The sequence below is a fragment of the Hevea brasiliensis genome, chromosome 7 (assembly GCF_030052815.1).
Source record: "Hevea brasiliensis isolate MT/VB/25A 57/8 chromosome 7, ASM3005281v1, whole genome shotgun sequence".
NCBI lineage: Eukaryota > Viridiplantae > Streptophyta > Magnoliopsida > Malpighiales > Euphorbiaceae > Hevea > Hevea brasiliensis.
The window spans coordinates 98,962,744-98,987,188 of record NC_079499.1 but is presented as its reverse complement, the minus strand read 5'-3'; the positions used below and the strand labels follow the sequence as shown (position 1 = coordinate 98,987,188).

At 26.3% G+C, this 24,445-nt stretch overlaps 3 protein-coding genes across 3 annotated transcripts; all 3 read right to left on the bottom strand.

The window, feature by feature from the left end:
- Positions 1-406: 406 nt before the first annotated feature.
- Positions 407-2,091, bottom strand: LOC110664408 (probable mannitol dehydrogenase). The gene is made up of 5 exons (XM_021824081.2): positions 1,893-2,091; positions 1,661-1,774; positions 1,058-1,571; positions 815-968; positions 407-722 (listed from the first exon to the last, which is right to left on the bottom strand). Exons 1-5 carry the CDS (start codon positions 1,991-1,993, stop codon positions 526-528), a joined length of 1,080 nt encoding a protein of 359 aa, XP_021679773.2. The 5' UTR covers positions 1,994-2,091; the 3' UTR covers positions 407-525.
- A 3,926-nt stretch (positions 2,092-6,017) lies between these two features.
- Positions 6,018-9,659, bottom strand: LOC110664407 (probable mannitol dehydrogenase). Its single transcript, XM_021824079.2, has 5 exons — positions 9,378-9,659; positions 9,128-9,241; positions 6,956-7,469; positions 6,613-6,766; positions 6,018-6,403 (listed from the first exon to the last, which is right to left on the bottom strand). Exons 1-5 carry the CDS (start codon positions 9,476-9,478, stop codon positions 6,195-6,197), a joined length of 1,092 nt encoding a protein of 363 aa, XP_021679771.2. The 5' UTR covers positions 9,479-9,659; the 3' UTR covers positions 6,018-6,194.
- Positions 9,660-16,519: 6,860 nt separating this feature from the next.
- LOC110658829 (probable mannitol dehydrogenase) lies at positions 16,520-19,153 on the bottom strand. Its single transcript, XM_021816584.2, has 5 exons — positions 18,742-19,153; positions 18,489-18,602; positions 17,168-17,681; positions 16,935-17,088; positions 16,520-16,849 (listed from the first exon to the last, which is right to left on the bottom strand). The coding sequence occupies exons 1-5, from the start codon at positions 18,840-18,842 to the stop codon at positions 16,644-16,646; spliced, it is 1,089 nt and encodes a 362-aa protein (XP_021672276.2). The 5' UTR covers positions 18,843-19,153; the 3' UTR covers positions 16,520-16,643.
- Between the last annotated feature and the right edge of the window lie 5,292 nt (positions 19,154-24,445).

Genomic DNA, 24,445 nt, shown 5'->3' with positions numbered 1-24,445 from the left:
CAGTGCTGGCCACTGCCGAGCTCTTCATAACATCACCTTCAAGTGTACGATCGAGCGTCTAAACTGGAGTTGGTAAGAGGGGTGCTTTGGTCATTTCAAGTGCTAACCAGTTAAATTTCGTTAAGTCGCTCTCACCAACACGACTTTCAAAAGTTTGACATGACCTTTGCCCCATTTTACCCCCCTGGCCTTTTTTTTTTTTTTAATTTATAATTTAATTTTTAAAATATAATAAATTATTACTTAAAACAATTCATAGAAATTGTTGGAGCGAGATACTTTGCCTAGTCCATTGCTATATATATATATATATATCTTCTTTCTGTTTCTGAAGCCCGTGGTCTGCAGGCCCATTTCTTGCAAGTCAAATTGCAATTAGCTAAAAATATTTTAAAAAAAATGTCACTCACTGGAATTCAATTTATTACACATCGCTCCTCACGATGAGGGCATATATGGAGTACAAAATCCTCAACATAAGTTCAACAAGTGGCTAAGAAAATTCAATTAACTTATTCAATGGCTTCATTTGATTGTGTTGCCAATATCAATCACAAATCGGTACCTAACATCAGCTTTCAGCATGCGTTCAATAGCAGTGTTCACATAGTCAATTGGGATAACTTCAATGTCCGATGTTATGCCGTGTTTGGCTGCGAAATCAACCATTTCTTGTGTCTCTTTCATTCCCCCAATGCAACTACCACCCACCATCTTCCTCCCTGCAGTACTCAATAATCGAAAATTTTAATTATTATTAGTTTTTATTAGAATGTGAGTAATAGAGAAGAAAGAAATAAAGACAATTGGTTACCCATTAGCAAAGGAAAGGCTGGTAGCTCAAGTGGCTTCTCTGGGGCACCAACCAAAATCAACTTTCCATGCGACTTCAATAAACCAAGCAAAGGCAAAAGAGGGTGCATTGCAGACACTGTGTCAATTATACCATCCATTGTGCCCATTGCAACCTATATATATTATATGCAATCAGCAATTTTTTTATAAGAATGATGCTAAAATCGTTTTCAAAAGTGTAAACAATATAAATTAATTATACCTGCATTTGATCTTGGTCACGACTGACCAAAAATGAATCTGCACCAAGACGCTCAATAGCCTCCTGCTGCTTGTTAGGTGAGGTGCTGATCACAGTCACCTTAGCTCCCATAGCCTTGGCAAATTTCACCGCCATGTGACCAAGCCCACCGAGGCCAACTACGCCTACATGCAAGCCAGGTTTGTCGAGTCCATAATATTTCAAGGGGCTGTACACAGTGATCCCAGCACAAAGGAGAGGAGCAGTAGCATCAAGAGGCAGGTTATCTGGTATACGAACAATGAAGTGCTCATCGGCAACCATGTTGTCGGAATAGCCGCCATAAGTGGTGGTTCCATCGTAGTACTTGGCACCATAAGTAAGTATCATTTGTGGGCAGTAATTTTCAAGATTGTTTGTGCAGTTATCACAGGAGTGGCATGATCCAACCATGCAGCCTACACCCACTTTATCTCCCACCTTGAATTTTTCTACCTTGCTCCCCACCTCTGTCACCACTCCCACAATCTCATGCCTACATTTCAATTCCATGCCAATTCAGCACATAAATTACACAAATTAAACACAAAATAACAAAATTGCTAAGATGATCAACGTATGTACCCAGGGACGAGAGGGTAAGTAGAAGAGCCCCATTCATTCTTGACCATGTGAATGTCCGAGTGACACATCCCACAATACAGGACTTTAAAAGAAACGTCTTTCTCTCCCGTTGCCCTGCAAAGAATTATGATATCTTATATCAGGAAAAAGAACTGGGTTACAGTTTTTATTCTCAGAGCTTCAAGAAATACCACATTTTTTGAATACAGGAAGAAAAAATAATTGAATTAACCTCCTGGAGAATTTGAAGGGAGAGAGAACGCCAGATTGGTCTCTTGCTGCCCATCCGAATGACTGTTTGGGATGCTCTTTCTCTGGCAATTTGGCTACCATTTTTCTCTTTTCACCTAGTTAGATTTGCAGAGAGTTTTAACTTCAAAGATGTAATTGAAGCTTTAATCTTTTTGGCGATGGGTGAGAGGGATATGCGCCAATGTCTATATATATAGAAGTACTGGGAACTTGGAAGATTCTAGGTTAAGCAACAATGGTGACGTATTAAGTGAGCTTTGCATCGGTCCTGACGTATTGGCTGACCAAGTGATTGAGGAAAAAGAAAAGTAGCGGTGGAAAAAATCAATGTATTCAGATATTTTGGCTGTTCATTCAAATGCAACTTTCTATCTTGTCAGTTTAAAAGTCAGTTGGCATTGGCCAAGGGCTAGTTTTCGGTCAGGTTCTAAATTGGAGCCCAGGGTTCCATGGCCATTGAAAACTTAATTAATATATAATTTTTTCATGATATTTATTATTTACAAATTTATTTAGTATTTAATATTTATTTATAGTTATTTTTATTTATTATTTTATTTATTTTATATATTTCCACACTTAAGTATCGGAGTATACTTTTGAAATCATTAAATTTCAATTGAATTAAAAATTTTAAATATGTTAATTAAGTTTAAAAATTCATAAAAATTATTGTTACTTATTTAAGAATAGTCTAAAAATTAAATATACTCACAATTATTTATATAATTTATGAAAAATATTAAAGAAATAATAAAATTTTAAAAATTTGAAATTGAATCTAAAATTTTAAAATATGCTAATTAATACCTTATTTAAGAATAGTTAAAGAACTAAAAGAGCTCACAATCAGTGACAGAATCAGCATTTTAACTTAGAGGGACTCAATTAAAATATATAATTTATTAATAAATTATTTACTTAGGTATTAATTAAAGAAATTGATTAATTAATGATGATAGTCATTTCGTAATTATAAAATAAAAATACTTAACAAAAATATAGTAATAAAAATAAACATTTTTATTTTTTTTTTGAAAAATTTATTTGCTAAAAATTAAATAAAATTATTATTAGTTCAAAAATGTAATGAATAATTAATATTGTGAATTGCTAAAACTAAAATATATTGATGGCCTAATATTAAAAAATTTATCCAATTTATCTCAAATCTATATTTTTTTTAAATTATAAAAAATAAATTCAATTAAAATCATAGATTAAATAAAATAAATAACATGGTTTAACTTATAATATTATGAAAGAAACTTCTTTTTTTTTAACTTGATTATGAAGATATTTTAGCAAGAAAAAAATTTAAAATAGTAATGAGATTATACAAAAAAGCTATTAATATTTTAAATTGATGAAAAAATATGATAAAATTATATTAAATTTTTTTTAATAATATTATAAAATAATTTAAATTTTAAATAATAAAAATTAGTAATTATGAATTTATTAGATAAGAAAATAATAAAATAAAATTAATGAAAAGTATAAGACCAAGTGACAATAATGATTTGAATTTTTTTTAGTATGAAGATTTGTATTTTATTATATAATTCTTTTAATAAAAAATATAAATTTTTTATATAAAATTATTACTAAATTCACTTAAAACTTTCAAAATTCTCAAGTTTCCATACTCATCAAAATCTAATATAAGAATAAAAAAAATTTTTTTTCAAAAAATTACCATTAAATCTTTTGAAATTTTTAAAATTTCAGGAGGGTCCAATGCCTCCCTTAGCTCCCAGCTGCTCCACCCAAGCTCACAATTATCTACATAATCTAGAAAAAAAATATTAAAAAATTGAAATTTTAAAAAATTTCAAATCCAAACTAAAAATTAAAATATAATAATCTAATTTAAAATTTTGTAGAAATTATTTTGTATCTTATTTGAAAATGGTTTGAGAAATAAAGATGCTCAACAACGTCTACTTAATCTAGAAAAAATGTTAAAAATAAAATTTTAAAAAATTCAAATCAATCCAATTTTGATTCGGAGCAATCAGTTTGAATGAATGGATTCTGATTTTAATTTACGGAGAGAGGAATCGTAACGACTCTCTCTAAGACCAGTTTCAACTTAGTTCAAGAATCGAAACCATTGACTTGATTCTTCTCATGATTATATTTTTATATACTTTAATTTTTTTTTATAAGGAGTAAATTGAGATATCTCTTAATATATTAGATTGTATATTTATAGTTAAAATAATTAATTTTTTAATTTCAGTAATTATGACTTAGAAAAATTTTTATTTTTGAAATAAGGAATTTTTGGATGTATATGAAATTTAAATTTCTTAATTTTATATTTTATTATAAAATATCCTTTTTTCTATTGAAAAATAAAGGTGGGTGGAATTTGAGGGTAATATTTTTTTAATTGATTGTAGGAATTTCAAGAGAAAAAAAAAATTATCGATAGTTTTAGACTAGTCTGCAAAGTGGTCAAGCATGTGAATATAATTATGGTGATGTATGAGAGATTATTAAATATAATTAATATATAAAAATCAATATATTTAGATTATTTAATGATTTTTGACCGTACCAATGGAAACAAAAGTTCTCCTATTGTTGACTTTTTCCTTTTTTCCTTCTAAATCTTATGTGGCTCAAAAATATCGTTACGTGGATCTCCTGGCCGGTGGATTTGCGTTCTTCGAGGAACTATCGTCCACAAGCCGAAATTAAGCTAATTTATGTTGAGCGTCCAATTAATGGATTCAAATTTGAATTAAATTGTAAAAAAAAAATTATTAAAATTATGTAAAATAAAAATTAAATTGAAGAATGAATTGAATCCAATCAAATTTAATTTAGCTCAGAATCATTGATTTTATATGAAAGTCTATATTCTGACATTTTTCACTGCAATGATGTCGTTTTCCTTCTTTCTTCAATTGTCTTAGTGTTACGTAGTGCGTGGTTCGTAAACGTAGAGATGACGAGAGTAGAATATCTGTAAAAATTATTATAATTAAAATTTAAATTTAATTAATATTATTAAAATAAATAATAAATTGTGTATTTATATTATTTATTTAAAATAAAATATATAAATATTATTATAAAAAATATATATTTTATATTTAATTAAGTATTTATATTAATAGATTTAGGTAACGAATATCCAATATGTAAAATCCGAACTCGTTACAGATATTTTTTTTCAAACCCGAACTCATCCAAAACTCAATTATATAATAACTAAACTAATCCTATTAGAATTCTATCGAATTGAATACCCATAAAAACTCAACCTGTTACCATCCTTATCCTCATCCTCGATCGCTAAACTAGTTACACATTCATCATGCAATATACAACACATCAACAATTCAACAAATAAATTTCAATTCATAACATTAAATAAATAAATAAGTAAATACTACCGTGTGAATTAAATGTTGTAGAAAATTGATTTAATTATCATTCTTATTGTACTCATTTAACATGGATTAAATTAAAAGAGCACAGATTAAAACAATATATAGTAACAATTGGTGAACAGTGATGAAATGGGAATCCAAAATCACAAAGACAAAATACAATCTCAGTACATTAAAAATAAATAAGCATCATATAATATAAGTTTATTTTGATTTCTTTTAATTTTTGTACCAAATACAAGATCAAATTTCCTAATTTTTCATAGTGGATTTTGTGTCTTCTTTTTTGAATTTCAATCTTTAATCTTTCAGTACTAAGAAAATTTGGTAATTATATATATATACACACTTTTTAAAGAAATTAAATAAAAATATTTAATTGAAATGGGATTTTTTAAAATAAATTAAAAAAGCCTCTAAACATATAAATTGTAGGCAAAAAGTATGTTAAAATTAAACTTAAAAATCATTTAAACCCTTTAAATAAAATTGAAAGAAAATAAATTTTTATATTTTTTAAAATAGTCTTTATTAACTCAAATCTAATGGAAATTTAATAATGCAGATAAACTTTTGATATGTAACAACAATTTATTAAATCTAAATTTATTAATTAAATGTTGGAAGAAAGCGATTGTTGCTTATCATGTGCTTAATTTTATGTCGTTTAGATCTGAATTAAAATAATTTTAAATTAATAAAGTTAAAAATAGACCTTTATTGAAAAATAATAAAATATTGCCTCATGACGGCATCGTTTCCATGACGTTCCGCAACGAGGCAGTGCACACAGGATACAATGGCTTCAAGTCCCAGTTAATATATGAACATAATTCATACGCAATTCATCAAATATAATAAAGGTATAAAATAATTCAAATGCCTGCAGAGTTGATAGTATTTCCAATATCAATGACAAATCGATATCTAACATCGCCTTTAAGCAAACGTTCCATTGCTGTGTTCACATACTCAATTGGGATGACTTCTATATCTGCTTTTATATTGTGTTTTGCTGCAAAATCAATCATATCTTGTGTCTCCTTCATTCCTCCTACCATGCTACCGCCTACAATCTTCCTCCCTGTTCATCCATAATCACAGTTAATTAACAGTCTTATAATATTATTTGAGCTCACTTATGCCAATTAAAGAAATAAATTAACGACTCTATTTATTTCGTGCAAAATAATTTATTTGCGGACAAAACATTACGTAAAATAGAAAATTTCCATCAATCTACTAAGACACCAATTAGATGGGCAAGCAATTTATTTATTGGCGTAAGCGTACCCGTGAGCAAGGGAAAGGCTGGTAGCTCCAGGGGCTTCTCTGGGGCACCAACCAAAACCAATTTTCCATGAGACTTTAATAGATCAATCAAAGGCAGCAGAGGGTGCATTGCTGACACTGTATCAATTATACCATCCATTGTCCCCGTTGCAGCCTACACCACCAACAAATGTTTTCAAATCAGAACGACAAACTACAACATTATTCAAGCAATTTTTTTTTTTTATATATATAAAGTTTTGATTGATGTAAAACTTTAGATTTTGATCACGTTTCTGTATATGATTTCAATTAATATCATAATGACTACACACAAGAAATGTACCCAATTTTAGAGGTATACCTTCATCTGATCCTGGTCACGGCTAACCAAAAATGAGTCAGCTCCAAGATGCTCCAGAGCCTCTTGCTTCTTGTTGGAAGACGTGCTGATCACTGTCACCTTCACCCCCATAGCCTTTGCAAATTTCACAGCCACATGACCTAAACCACCAAGGCCGACCACGCCCACATGCAAACCGGGTTTGTCTAGTCCATAGTATTTCAAGGGGCTATACACTGTTATCCCAGCACATAGGAGAGGAGCAGCAGCATCAAGAGAAAAGGTATCTGGAATAAGAACGACGAAGTGCTCATCAGCAACCATAAGGTCAGAGTAGCCACCGTAGGTGGTGGTTCCATCCAAGTAACTAGCACCGAAAGTGAGTATCATTTGTGGACAGTAATTCTCAAGATTGTTGCTGCAATTATCGCAAGAGCGGCAAGATCCAACAATGTAACCCACGCCCACTTTGTCTCCAACCTTGAATTTTTCTACTTTGCACCCCACCTCTGTCACCACTCCTACAATCTCATGCCTACGTACATTCCCAGATAGGTTGAAAATGGTTAATTAATTTACACAGAATTAATCCAATCCAATCACAAAGGAAATCATACGGCACCGTAATAGAAATCTCAAGTTTTTGGGCTTTTGACAAGAAAGGTGCAATAAAAAATACAAAATACCAAAAAGGGATGAGTTTGAAACTAATTACCAAAAAGGGGTGAATTTTACTGAAGTGGAGAAGGTGAGTGCGGGACGCTAATTATAATAGCGTTTTTAAGGTCCGGACGCTATTTTGAATAGCGTCCGCGTGAAAAATTTGAAAGGAGACCTGGACGCTATTCAAAATAGCGTCCAGCTCTCCTTGTGATAATAAAAAATTAATTAAAAAAATTTAAAGGTTGGACGCTAGCGTCCAACCTTTTTTTTTAATTTTTAATAATTTTATTTTATATTTTAAATAAAATATAAATATTATTTTAATAAATAAAATTATAATATGTAATATTATATATTATAATATTTTTATTATGAATATTTTTTTTAAATTAAAATTAAAAAATAAATAATTAAAAAATTTTAAGAAAAATTGGACGCGTCCAATTTTTTTTTAAATTTTTAATTATAATTATATTATTTTATATTTTAAATAAATAAAAAATATTAAAAAATTATAATAAAAATATAAAATAAAATAATTAAAAAAATTAGAATATAAGTTGTGTCTAATTTTTTTAAACCTTTTTAATTATTATTTTTTTAATTTAATTTTTTATTTTATTAAATTTTAATTTAATTTTAAATTAAAAAGATAATATTTATAACAAAAATATTATAATATATAATATTAATTATTATAATTTTATTTATTAAAATAATATTTTTAATTTATTTAAAATATAAAGTAAAATAATTAAAAATTTAAAGAAAAATTAGACGCTACTTATAGTAGTGTCTGACTTTTCTTAAATTTTTTAATTATTTATTTTTTAATTTTAATTTTTTATTTTATTAAATTTTAAATTAAAAAAATATTCATAATAAAAATATTATAATATATAATATTAAATATTATAATTTTATTTATTAAAATAATATTTATATGTTATTTAAAATATAAAATAAAATTTAATAAAATAAAAAAAAGTTGGACGCTACTTATATATAGTGGCGTCCAATTTTTCTTAAATTTTTTTAATTATTTATTTTTTAATTTTAATTTTTTATTTTATTAAATTTTAATTTAATTTTAAATTAAAAAATAATATTTATAATAAAAATATTATAATATATAATATTATATATTATAATTTTATTTATTAAAATAATATTTTTAATTTATTTAAAATATAAAATAAAATTATTAAAAATTAAAAAAAAAAGTTAGACACTGCTATAAGTAGCGTCCAATCTTTAAACTTTTTTTAATTAATTTTTTATTATTGTAAAAAGAGCTGGACGCTATTCTGGACGCTATTTTGAATAGCGTCCAGCTCTTCAGCTCTCCCCTTAAAAACGCTATTATAATTAGCGTCTCGCACTCACCTCGTCCACTTCGGCAAAATTCACCCATTTTTAGTAATTAGTTTTAAACTCACCATTTTTTAGTATTTTATATTTTTTATTACACCTTTTTTCAAAAGCCCCAAGTTTTTACTATGAAACAGTTGGTAAAATTAGGATACGTACCCAGGGACCATAGGGTAGGAAGAAGTGCCCCACTCATTTTTTATCATATGAATGTCCGTATGGCATATCCCACAATACAACACTTTGAATGTCACGTCTTTCTCTCCGGTTTCCCTGCATAAAGAAAAAAAAAAACCATAAATTAACTTTGTTGTAACCAAGCATCCATAACAAATATTCAAGTCTTTATTCAAATTAATATATACTATTAATAAAGACTATATAGTAGCATAGAGATAAGAGAGAAAACCTTCTGGAGAAATTGAAGGGGGAAAGGACACCAGAAGAGTCCCTTGCAGCCCATCCAAATGCCTGTTTTGGGTGCTCTTTCTCAGCTGATTTGCATACCATTTTTCTATCTAGAATTATATGATGAGTTGCTAGGATTTTAAGTGAAGGAAGTAAGCTTTGTAGACAGCGAGAGATCGAGTTACGAATACTTTATGTTTCGTGAGACTGATGGCTATGTGAAATGAAGTTGCTGCATGCATCTATTTATAAAAGGTTTCGGCCTCTGGGAGTTCTCTGTATTGGACTAGGTAGTTCTCTGAATTGGACTGGATATTGAGGTAGTATTCATATACATATGGCCTACTTGTCCGACGGTGTCTGACAAACCAGAGGTTATTCGTGGACCGTTTGTATTTGCTGTCCATGCATTGGATTTGACATTAATAATGGAATTCCTATTATGCAGATATTATTCTCAATGTTCTATCCTTTTATCTAGGAAAGACCACTTCAAATGGGAATCGGCGACCTTTTTCCTTCATTAAATAAGATACCGAACTATTTTGTCTTGCAAAGTATATATATAATAAAAATGACTTATTAATCAAATAATTATTTTAAAATTTAAAATTAATTAATATATCTTTATCTACATAATATATACATTTATGAAAAGAGAGGAAAAACATTGACTTTTTTCAAATTGTCTTTTATTATTTATAATATTTAAAGTTATATTTTTTATTATTTAATTTAATTTTAAAGATTATATAAATTTAAAATATTTAAGACTTAAAATTTAATTATTTATATAATTTTAAAGTTTATATAAATATAAAATTTTTATTCCTATTCATATTTAAATTCTACTTAATTAAATTTTTAATATTATATAATTTAAAATAAAATTGTATAAAAATAACATCATGGTTTATATTATTTATAAAAATAAAAAGGTATTTAATTTATATGAATCGCTTTTTTAATGAATCATAATGGATTTCAATTTCTATCTTATAATTATTTATGTAAATTTTTTACAATTATATTTAAATTTAAGTGAAAGAATAAAAAAATATATTAATTTTTATCAGGGAAATATATGAATTCTTTTATTAAATTTTTTAAATTTTCTTTTAATTTAATTTCTTATAAGTTCAATTCTAATTAAAAGTGAATTTATAAGTCTTATATAATTTTATTTTAAAATGATACATTTCTGAAAGTTTAAAAATGTTAATATGTGCGCATATAAAAAAAATAATTTTTATTTTTTAAGAATCTTAACTTGATAAATAGTAAATCTATATAAAAAAAAAATTAGGAATCATATTTTGAATATATAATTATTTTTTCAATTAAAAATGTATATTTAAATATAAACATAAAGTGATATTTTGATTTAAAAAGAGTACAATTTTTATATGAATATAAGTATTATATCATTTAATAGATTTTTTTATTTATTTGAATTTAAAAATTTTTTTATTAAAATTTAATGCTTACTTTTAGAAAAAATAGTTACAAAAAATTTAAAAACAAGTTATATGTTAGTTTGACAAAAAATTTTACTGTAAATTAAATAATTGTTGATATATTTTTACTATAATCATTCCAATTAAAAATAATAATATATTAACATAAATGTTTTTTATTTTTTATTTTTTTTACATAAAAGGAAAATTTTAGTTATTTATTTATTATTTATAAATAATTTATTAGTTAATATATTTATCAATCTTATTTTTTCAATTTTTTTTATATCATAAGAAAATATAAAATTATTTAAATTATATATCAAATAAAAATTAATAATATTGATACTTATTGATATGAAGTGCATAATTAATTTTATCAAACAAAATTAAAAAGATTGAATAAAAAATAATTAAAAATAAAAAAAAGGATCAACATTATAGGAAACTATATGAAATTAAATTTATTTTACTATTATATATATAAATTCTTAAATAATATTATTGAAAAGAGTTTAAATTTTTTATGCTAATTATATATGTTTTATAAAAATTATAAAATGCTAAAAACTAATTTATCTTAATAAATTGAATACTTTATATTGAAGATATTTAACACAAAAATATGTGAACCAATAAAATAATAAATATTTAAATTTATATATTTATAAAACACTTACAATTATAAAATTATGTTATAGCAATAAAATTTTCATAATAAATTTTATCTCTATAATTTCTTTTCTTTATTGATATACTTTCTTTTTTATTAACTTAATATAAAAATCATATATAACATACATGTCATGAAAAATAAATAATAACAATAATAATATTAATAATAATTAATATATTATAATAACATTATACATAAAAAAATAATAAAAAATTATATATGAAAAAACTAGTTTTTTTTAAAAGTGCATATGTCACTTCAAGTTTTAAAATTTCATGAAAAATTTTTTTACACGCTAGTAATTAATACTAAAAAAACAAAATTAGCAACCAACTGAATTGTTACTAATCCATTAAAATTAGTTAATAATGATTAATTTAGCAATTAATTCAGTCAATTATAAATAGTAACCGATAATTAAATTTGTTTCAAAAAGCAATTAAAAATAAAATCGGTAATTAAATTAATTAAACTTAAAAAAAAAATAAAACTTTTGATAAAAAATTATTGATTACTAGTTGCAACTAAAATATAATCAGTTGTAAAAAAATTTAGTGTCTTTAATTTTGTAATTTTATAAATCGGTTATTGTTGCAACTAATTTAGTATCAAAAAAATTAATTGCTAATTTTAAAAATATATATATAATAACAAAAATTTCAAATAAAAGATAAAAATTCAAATAAACAAATTTTAAAAAAATTACTAACCTAATAAATTATTAATGAAAATTACTGCAAAAAATTAATATAAAAATATTATAAAAAATTACTAATAATAGCTATTATAAAAAATGTTAACAAAAAATTAAATATAAAAATATATTTATAAGTTAAATTATTAAAAAAATTACCTGTATATATATATTATAATAAAAAAGTACTAAAAATTAATATTGTAAATAATTTACTAATAAAAAATATATTTGTATAAAAATTTTTATTTTATGTAAAAGAAAAATAAATTAAATAAAAAAGATAAGAAAGGAAGAAGGAAAAAGATAAGAAAGGAAAAGATGATAAAAAAAATATATGGAAAAGAAAAAGATGATAAAAAAAGATGATGAAGAATAAAATATATGAGAAAGAAAAAGTTGATAAAAAAATAAATGAGAAAGAAAAAATGATGAAGAAAATATGTTAGAAAAGAGAAAATGATAAATACAGATGATGAAAATGAAAAAGAAAGCGAAGAAAATGAGAGAAAAAATAAGTAGTGAAAAAATAAAATGAGTAATAGTTTATATAAGTGAATTAACAATCGAATATCAGTTGATAATTTCTTTAAAAATTGGGTGAACATTTTGGGGTAAAAATTTTGCAACCGATTCCCAATTAATTACAAAATCAGTAACTAATAGTAATAAATTTTAATCGGTTATAGAAATTAGTTGCTGTTAGCAATCTATTTGTAAATTAGTTGTAAATCAAAATTAAAAAAAAAGGGTAAAAAATTTTGGGGGAAAAATCAATTAGCAACCGATTTTAATCGTTTAAAAAATAAGTTTCTATTAGCAATTGATTCGCAAATCAGTTGCAAATAAAAAAATAAAAACAAAAAATTGGACGGAATTTTTTGAGAAAAAAATCGATTTTAATCGGCTGCTGTTAATAACCGATTTACAAATTGATTGCAAATCGAAAAAAAAAAAGACAAAAATTTTTGGAAAAAAAAGTTTAGCAATCAATTTGCTATTGTTTATAAAAATCAATTGCTATAAGCAAGCAATCGACAAAGAATCAATTATAAATAATAACTTATTTTAGTAACTGATTGTAAACCGATTGTTTAATTTAGAGTCAATTAAAATATTTTTTTAATTTAACTATCAATTTTTTATTAGCAATCAAATTTAAAATCGATTACTATTAGCAATAGATTTTAACAATTAATTTTTTAATTAATTACTAATAGTAACTAATTTTAGAATCAGTTACTAATTTTATATTTAATGTTTTTAAATTTTTAATATCAATTAACAATCGATTTAATAACAATTATAAATCAGTTGCTATTAGTAATCAATTTTAATAATCAATTATATTTTGAATTAATTATTAATTTTTTTAAAAAATTAATTATTTTACTAAAAAATAAAATCACAGGCTAATTACAAAATTGATTGTTAATAGCAATCGATTTCAATTAATTACAATAATTAATTACAAAATTAATTATTTTTTATAATGTAAAAGTAAGGACCATACTAAAAATTAAAGCCATTTCTGAGCAAAATTGCTAATTTACTGATTCATAGTAATAAAATTAATTTTAATAGGCCCTATAAATTTTGAACGTCTTCATCCATTGGATAATCAAAATTGATCAAATTTTCAAAAATTTGAATTCTTCTCTATAACGATTGCAAATTGATTAAAAATTAAAATTTCAAATAATCATAATGACGGGCATGCCATTTAGTAAAACTTTTTAATAATTTGTACATTTAGCTGAATATTATTTTAAAAAATACAAAATATTATACAGAAGAAAAGTAAAAATTTATAAATATTGAGAAATATTATCAAATTATCAGAATAATTAATAATTAGGCAATTCCATTCACTATATAACTTTTCAATAATTTGTACGGTTAATTGAATATTATTTTAAAAAATGTAAAATATTAAAAAAAACATGTGCAGATATTGAGAAATGATTATGATTTTCAATTATTTCTTGACTGTTACACAATATTTAAGAGAATATCTTTTTAAATTATACTTTTTTAATTGCATTTATATTGTAAATATATTGTATTGCTACATTTTCATGAAAAAAAAAAGAAACACAACTAAAAAATCATTTAAGAAATAAAAATTTAATTTGATTTAAATAGATATATAATTATTTATAATTTCTATACAAATTTAAATTGAATTTATTATATTTAACAAAATAATATAATTTTAAAAATATAAAATATAGGAAAAAAATTAATTTATATTATTAAAATAAAACAATAAATAAACTCAGGTAAAACAATTAGTTAATATATAATTTAATATTACATTTGATTAACTACTACAAAATTTTTTTTCCAATTTAAAAGAAAGAAATACAAAATATTAATTGGTTATTTAATTAAATGGTATTAAAGTACTGTTTTCAAAATTATAAAGTTTTGTGTTGAAATTTTATGTAAAATTAAATAAATTAAAAATAAACTTTAATATGAAAAAATAACAATTAAAAATATAAAAACCAAAACGATGGTAGGCTGGTAGGCGACGATGATGATGAGCACCATGGATGCCAAGTGTTTGATGGTCGGTTCCAGAGAAGGTTGGCATAATGCAATGTTCATCTCTCCTAGCCGAGCCATGGGCCATGGCGATGATTAAGTAGACCCTACCACTTGCTGCTACGTGCAGTTTTCACAAACGTGATACGCGTCATTTAAACAGTGGCGGAAGACCATGATTGGCTATTATCACTCTCATGTTATCAACACTCAAAATTGTTAATAAATTAATTTATTAATAATATTTATAAAAAAATTAAATTATATTATTATTAAATTTCATCTTAATGCAAAAATTATAATTATAAATTTAATTTAATAATTTTTATGACGTGGAAAAGAAGGGCTTGCCTCAATTGGAAAGTTCCTTCCAACTTAATTCATCTCTCCGAATGCTGGAGTTGTCAATTTCATGCATATGAACGCGTCCAAAATTGTCAAAGTCGTCAATTTCATCCATGCGCATTCATATCCTAAGTACTTGTTGCTTTTAAACACGTCATCTATGATTAGAGTTGTCAATTTATAAAATTTTAATTTTAATATTTTAAATTAATATTTTACATTTAAATTCTATTGAGGGGAAATTTATTTTTAATATATAATCATTATTTTAATATTTTTAATGTACTAAAATAATTATAAAATGTCTCGATTACTATAATTTATTTTTTTAATATTAATTTTTTATTTATAATAAATGAATTTATTTAAATTATAATTGCCATTAAGAATTTAATAATATATGTTATTTTACAAAAGTTTGTTATTATTCTTATTATCATTACTATTGTTTTTTTTTTTCCTTCTGTTTCTTCTAATTATGCTTTTAAAATTGTTTTTATAGATATAATATTATAAAATTTAAACACAAAATTCATCGTTCATCTTTCTAATAAAATTTGAAATTATTTACAATAATGTTATTAGGTGATGATGACACTACTTGTCATATCGGCAATATGAGCTATTCTGTAAGATGAATCGTAAGATTATATCGAGAATTTTTTTTTTTAACTATTTACAATAAACATTTAAAATTATAGTAATAATTTATTATTTTATAATTTTTTTATTTTATTATTATTGTATGAAAATTTAAATGCGTTATTTTTTTTTCTTTTTAGTAGATAATTTATTATTATACATAATATTTTTCTCTTAAATTAACTAAAAGAATTTTTTTTTTATTTAATTATGGCATCTAAAGAGAATGGGTGAATATTACTCCATCATCCCTTGAAGATGTTATTCAGTTTGATATGATTCGTGAATAAAATTTAGTACTTTTACCGTTAAAAATAATAAAAAAAGCTGAGGCCTTTATCAACCTACCCCAAATCAATTAAATCAAATTAAAACTAAAATTGATTGGGTCAGCTCTTGATTTCGTCAATAATTTAGCTCTTTCTTCTATTTTTTTTAAGAGAGAACATATTTTATTGATGGGTTTAAAAGTCGAACACAGTACATTATATTCAAGGCCCATACCCAAAACAGAAATAGGCTGATTGAAACATAGAAGGGACTGAAGGGCCAATTAACAGGAGCTCAAAAGGCAGGCTTAAGGCTTATACACCAGTGAACCCCAGAACCGCCTAAACATGAAGGAAAGATGCCACCGCCCGAACTGCCTCAACGTCGTGATGTTGATAGTACTGGCGAGGCTGGGGTCACTTTAATGTGGTGTCGCGAGCTTGGATGCAAACCCCATGAATGGAATTACTAAAGGATAGGAGATGTAAAATGGATACAGAAAATGGATGGACAAAATAAAAAGTGGACTTTATTTCAATATATTTTCTCAAAATGAAAACAGTGTTTTTAAGTTTGATCCATCAATTCATGCTCAGAGATTAGGAAAAAAAAAAAATTTAATTCTAATAAAGATCATACACCAGCAGCTAAGGTGTTTGCAATATCAATGACAAATCGATATTTAACATCGGCACGGGCAAGTCGCTCCATTGCTTTGTTCACATAGTCAATTGGGATAACTTCTACATCTGCAGTTATGTTGTGCTTTGCAGCTAAATTAATCATCTCTTGCGTCTCCTTTATTCCTCCTATAACACTACCAGCCACCGTCTTCCTCCCTGTATTTGAGCGCCAGTTAATATTATAAGTATTAAGCTTTCTCTGTTTCTACAAATTTCAGATAATTAATGTCATCTTGCTTACCTAGGAGCAAAGGGAAAACTGGCAGCTCGAGAGGCTTGTCAGGCAAGCCCAAAAGAACAAGTTTCCCATGGGATTTCAATAAACCAATTATAGGCAACACAGCATGAAATACTGAGACTGTGTCAATAACACCATCCAATGTGCCCATTGCAGCCTAATTAACGACATCCATATACGCAGATTATGGTTAAATTAATATAAATATATATAAAAAAAAAATCAATTTTCCTTACCTTCATTTCATTCTTATCATTGCTAAGCAAAAACGAGTCAGCACCAAGATGTTGAGTAGCCTCCTTCTTTTTATTTGGTGATGTACTAATCACAGTCACTTTGAGCCCCATAGCTTTAGCAAATTTGACTGCCATATGGCCAAGGCCACCAAGTCCAACCACGCCTAACTTCATACCAGGTTTATCAAGGCCGTAGTATTTTAAGGGGCTATAAACTGTAATACCAGCACACAGAAGGGGTGCACCAGCATCAAGAGGCAAGCTTTCAGGGTATCTGATGACAAAGTGTTGGTCGACGATGATAAATTCTGAGTATCCTCCGTAAGTAATGGCTCCATCGTCGTCTATACCATTGTAAGTTGGTATGATTTTTGGGCAGTAATTCTCAAGATTGTTTGTGCAGTCATCGCAAGAGCCGCAAGATCCAACCATGCACCCCACCCCTACTTTATCTCCTACTTTGAATTTCTCGACATTGGATCCCACCTCTGTTGCTATGCCCACAATCTCATGACTGTACATGCAGGAAGCATTTGTAAGCAAATTAAATTTTTTCAAAGGCAAGAATCATAGGGTGGTATATAATATAATATAATGAATATATATATAAGTTACTTGAATCTTTCTTTCTAATTCGCACACTTAATGGATTCAATATCTGCTAATAAGTTTAGGCTAATATATATATAAATATTTTACGATTCACTTATTAAATATATAAATTTATCATATTTATATCTTAGATTTATAATATATTGAATTTAAACAAAAATTTCTCGAAATAATTATGATTAGGTAGATTTCACTATATGTATTGTTTATATTTGTTATACCATGCAAATAGATCCCTTATCAATGTAGTTTTGTGACAGCTACACTTATTCATTGCCTCAAGGCAAAGGGTGACGACACCACCACCAATGAAGATGTCTCCGTTTGCTCCTCATATAGTATATGCTTTCTTGACGACGGAATAAGAACCACACAAGTTGGCCATTCTTCATTCCTTTCAAGTTAAAGAAACCAATCACTATATTTTTGTCCACAAATGTCATTTTAACTAGTTAATCCCAATTCCCAACTTAATACGTACAATTATTAATGGTTTTTGTGGAAACAAATTTCATTTTCATTAGGTTTAAGTGGTGATTTTATCTATAATTAAGCATGAATTAATAATTTATTAGTTAACTGATTTTATCAGTTCTTGTCTTTAATAACAAATAAGAAGTCGATTTGAAATGTTGGAAGCTAATATACTGTAGTGTGATATAACCTTTCAACAATTAGAAAATGCAGAAGTCATATGCAAAGATCTTACCCAGGCAAGAGAGGGTAGATGGATATTCCCCAATCGTTCTTGATACTATGCAGGTCACTATGGCAGATGCCGCAGTACAGAACTTTAATCTTTACATCTTTGTCTCCTGTTGCCCTTTAAACCAAAATATTCAACCAAAATATTCAAAAGAAAAAAAAAAAAAAAGAAATTTAAGATTTGTATTATTTGTTTCATAATTATGAGCGTCTTGACATGAAAGAAAGAAGAAATGAAATGGAAAGCAAAAGAAAACCTTCTTGAGAATTTGAAAGGAGAGAGAACTCCAGATGAGTCTCTAGCTGCCCATCCAAAGGACTCCTGAGGCTGAAGATGTTGTTTATCTGAAGACCCCATTTCCCAGAATATCGATTTAAGCTTTCCTTGGAATAGTTAAAAGTGGGAGAAGAGGTTGATCAAGTTTGCAGTCTCCTCCTTAGAGGCTTACATTCATTTATAAATCATAAACCAACATCGCAAGGTTAAATCCTGGAAAAAGATACTGTTGGAGAAGAAATCACAAATTCTGAATAAATAATCTTATATATTAATTGTTTTTGTGTAAAAACTTTCAAAATAGTAAAATTAAAAAAAAAAGGAAATTAATTAAAAATAAAATAAAAAAATTCGACCCAACTTCTAAAAATCAATGGAAAATTAAGTGAGAGAGTCTAGAGTTTACAGACAAAAAGGGATGAAGGTTAAAAAAAAAAAGAGTTTTAGGGGTAGTTAAGTAATTTTAATATAAATAGAATGAATTAAAATCATTGTTTTACAAAATCTTATGAATTTTGATTAAATTATTTTTAGGCTTAAAATCTATTCCCACGAGAATTTGATAGAATTAAATTTTTATATTATTATTCGTTTCAGACACAAAGATAAAAAAAAAATTATTTCATATGAATTGCTGCAAAATCATTCATTCCAAACACTTTTATCTTGCAAAAACCAATTTTCAAACTTTAAAGCTTTTATTGTTAATTAAATAAATTCTCAAAATATTCAATTAAAAATAAAATTATAAGTTGAATAAAATATAATTGAAAATAAAGATTCGATAAATAAAAATTTAAAATTTGGAAAAAATATCCTTTTACCTGGTGTAGCTTGCGTAATGATGAGCTAATAGCCGTGTCCTCTAAAACATTATTATTGTTAAGATTAATGGTGAAAAAGTGTTTTTCTTTAAATAAATGAATTAGAGAATATATATTAAAATTGATTCAAAATTAAATATAATATATTTCAATTATAAAAGTATTAAAATAAAAAATAATATTTTTAAATTATTTTTTAATAATATTTAAATATATATATTTTTTAGATTGAACAAGAATATATATATATATATATATATATATATATATATATATATATATATATATATATATTATTTTTATAAAATTATTGTTAATTATAATAACTTATATTTTTTTATTAATTTACCATTCTCATTACATAATTTTGAAAGAAAGCTCACTTTTACAGTAATTTTTTTTATTTTTCTTCGAATAATTCTTTTTAAAATTTTTATCCTAATTAACTCACAATTTATTATTTAAATTCACATAGACTCAATTTTATCAAAAGAATTAAAATAATAAATTTTCTAATTAATGTTTTTATTTTTATATTACTTTTTAAAAAAAAATATTAATATTTTATTATTAAAAATTGAAATGAAAACTTAAAAATAAATTTATTTAAACGTCAACAAAATGTCTTCAATTTAATTTCTCATAAATTTTGGTGGGGAGGACGGTACCATGTGGAATTTTTTTAAAATTATAATAATTTTGAGATATGATTTATTTTCGTCATTGATCTAAATATGTGTGTTTATTTCTATTCCATAAAAAAATATTTAAAAAAATTATCTTCAATTAAACTAATATTTTTAAAATTTAAAATCATCTAAAATATAATTAAAATTTATTATCAACTATCTAAATTCGTTTTAAATTTGATTATTAATACCTAAATTTGTTTGAGTTTATATATTTTAATTAATAATATATATAATTTATTTTTTTATTAATATTTTATATTTTAAAATTTTAATAATTTTATAAAATATTTAAATTTTATTTTATTTTAAAAAATATAAAATTTATAAATATTATTATCAAAAATATATTTTATATTTAATTAAATATTTAGACAAATAGATTTGGGTAATAGAATCAAAATATATAAAATTCAAATCCGACTCAAATCATATATTATTTTTTAAATCCGAATCTATCCCAAATCTAATTATATGCTACCCAAATTCGTTCAATTAGAGTTTAGTCGGATCAGGCACGACCTTTTGTCATTCTTTGTTGTGAGTTCTTAAGAAAATAGAATATTTCTAGCCAAAGAAAAAATAAAATTATTTAAAAAAATAATTTAATTTTTTTAAAATAAAATTTTTCATATTATAAGTTTTGATAATTCTATTAACATATGAAAATATTTATATATATATATACGATATAGATATATTTTATTAATTTAATATTATAATTAATAATAAAAAATATTTTTTTAAAAAATATTTTTCATATGTAAATTATTTTTTATAAAATAAATTGAGTCTAAGATTATTATTAATTTTAAAACCATAAAATTGCGAGGCCATACTCCAGTTGATACCAATTAACGAAAATACTTTACTGCGGGAATCCGATGACCATAAAGCGGCAAGGAAACTACGCAAGATACTTGTCCAAATTACTGGTCAGAGGAGCTCCCACTGCCCACTAAAATTCCTTCGGAATCATTTCATCGAGAATGTTTTCGTAACTATATTATTTTTTTTTTAAAGAAAGGGGTTGGGCAAGTAATTCTAACCTGACACATGCCAAGTGAAATAATACTTTATTTTCAATGTCAAACTAACATTAAAATTTAAATAATTTAAGTTGATTAAAATTCATACTAAAAGAGTTTATTTTAACTTAAAAATTGACCTAACCAATTTATAAACTCTAAAATTAAGTTTATCTATTTGTTTGTAATTATTTTTAAATTTATAAATTTAGCTTATATAAAAAAAAATTCTTTTTTATTTTGATATTTATAAGTACAGTGCAATAAGATATTAAAAACATGTAAAAAAAATTATCAATGGAATTCTCGATGGACTTTCCCTCTATAATTTCATATAAGCTTTTAAAGTATTTCGGGTTTAAATAAGCTCTTTAAATTAAAAAAATTAAATAAGTCATTTAAATTAAAAAAAAAACAAATAAACCATTTTACTTAAAAATAGATAAATAAGCCATTTTACTATTTAAGGAATAAATTAGCTTTTAACTTTTAAAAATATATCAGGAAAGATTGAATTATAATTTGACTTTATATAAATTCAGTCAAGTTTGTGCATGGAAATTTTTTAGTGCATGTGATCCTCATCAATAATAATATATATTTGATTTGTAATATCTTGATAAGTATCTACTGAAAACAGTTTTATAAATTCTTTTTTTTATCAAATGATTCAAGAAGTTTCTTTATGAATTTATCATCATCAGTATAATTTATGTAGAAAAGTTTTTTAAACTATTTGTAAAAAAAAAAATTATCAATTTCCTATTAAATGTAGGATATATTCACTGAAATATTATAAATTAGATATGTAACACCCCAAAAATTTTTAAATTTTATTATTTTATGAGTATTATTGATATTTTCATTTTATTTAAATTTTAAGAAATTATTTGAGATTTTTCGGATTTTAAAAAAATCGGGTTCGATTTTTCGAAAATATAAATATAGATGATTTTTAAAAATTAATTTAAAGACCACGTGGCAAAACTAAAAATATATTTGGAGTGTACGAATTTTTCTGAGTTTTCTGGAATTTTTTCGAAATTTTTGGACCTCGTTTTCGGTCCCGAGGCGGAGTAAAAATTCAAAATTTTGTATCTTGAATCGAACCGACACAATCGAACCGGACCGGATTGGAGCGGTCGAATCGGACCGGTCTTCTTCTTTTTCTTCCTCCTCCCCGCGCGCGTCCGACCCCTCTCCCCTTTTCTCTCTTTTTCTCTCTCCTCCCTCCTCCCCTTGCCGCGCCGCCACCTCCCCTGCCACCCCAGCTCGCCACGGCCGCCTCGACCCTCCCAAGGCCGCTGGGCCGAACGAACGAACGGCTCCAGAGCGGCAGCACTGCGCGACCTTTCGTCTTCCCGGCCAAAATCCGGCCGATCCGGCCACAAATCGGTCCGGGTCTTGTGTCTAAACTCATCTACTCGTTGAGAGCTTTCCATAGACACCAAGAACACCGAAAGCGGTTTGTCCAATTTTTGTCCGGGAAGTTTTAGCCCATTTTGACTTTCGGGCTAGATTTCTCGCAAACCGTGAACCCCACGAGAAAACCAAGAGTACCAGAGCGCTCCACTGGTCGAGAGCTTCGCGGGGATATAAATTTCAAAATTTTCCGACACCGTTTTTCGGTGGGTCCCACGGAACTTCGCAGTATTTTTCCGAGCATTAAATGAGCTTAGAAAATTCTGAAAAATTTATGTACTAACCCCCGTGTTATGGGCTTCGTGTAGGTATCCTCAATTCGCGGAAATTCGGCTTGACCGATGCGTGAATTTCCGGCGCATGCACTGCTGGAAAAGTCTCCGAATTGGACCGAGGTTTTGGCTACCCCCCATTGTCATACATCCTGAGCGCGTCCCCGAAGTCGGAATAGGCAAAGGTAAACCCGAACCTTGCTTTTTCGTAATTTTCTAGTGCTTAAATAGGATTAAAAATCTATAAAATATTCCTAGTAGCTCAGAAAATTATGATTCTTTTTGAAATAGCCTAGTAATATTGCTAAAGACCACGGGGCAAAGTTTTAGAATTTTTAGAGCTTGTTTGGGTAGTTTTTGCAAAAATGATCAATTATAAGGACTAAATTGAAATTTTACATATTGTGATGGATGACTAATTTGATGGGCCCAGGAGGGGCTGTGTGATGTGATTGAATTGTGGATATATGAGTTGCGAATATAGAAGTGTGTTTTGAGCCATTTTGCAGGTTGGGTAGGTCTTAGGTATAGGGGAGACTCTGCCGGATTTTCGGCACGACTTAGGACGTATTTAGTCTTTTCTTGTTTTGTATTGAGTCATTTGTATTAAATAATTGTAATGTAATTGTCAGGTGAGCCGGGACAGCCTTCTTCCTCCGCCCAGCCGCCACAGTGACCGTTGTCAAGTCTGTGAGTAAAATATTAATTTTAATTGTAATTTCACTGTTATTATATGTTCAAGCATGCCCATGCATCACTTATATGCATATATCTATGTAGATAAATTTTAGGCACGATTTATGTTGCATTCATAATTGTGAAAGTGCCATGTATGTTGTTGTGGTAATTTGGAGCAGTGTGCGTGCGTTGGCGTGCGTGTGATGTGGTGTGGACTATAGATAGGACGGGTAGACACGGCTTGAGATCTTTGCTAGGACCCGGTCCTTCAGGGTAGACACGGCTTGAGTTCTTCGCTGGCACAGTTAGAATTAAGAGAGCTGTATAGGGGATCAGCTTCCATATATATTATGATTGATATTATTGGGTGTGTGAGTGCTCCAAATTACCTTTTTGATGTTATGATGTGAAATTATTGCGGGTGTTGCATTTCACTATACAGGGTGCATTAGTTTTAGATAGTTATAGAGATTATGGTTAAAATTGATATTTTACTCTCTGAGTCGAACGCTCACTCCTGTTCAATATTTTTCCAAGCCACAGGAGGATATTTTTGAGGTTAACCTGCTTTCTTCCTCGCAGGTCGGTTATTAATGTTTGTATAAACTTGTTAAATCTTAGAATTTCCGCATGTGTTAGAAATGTCTATTTGATATGGGTCTGTAAATTAAATTATTATTTTGGACCTGTAAACTTAATATTCTATGCATGTTTGATGGATTGGATAAGGGAGCTGAGCTCCCATTTATTTTTATGCTGATGAGTATGTGG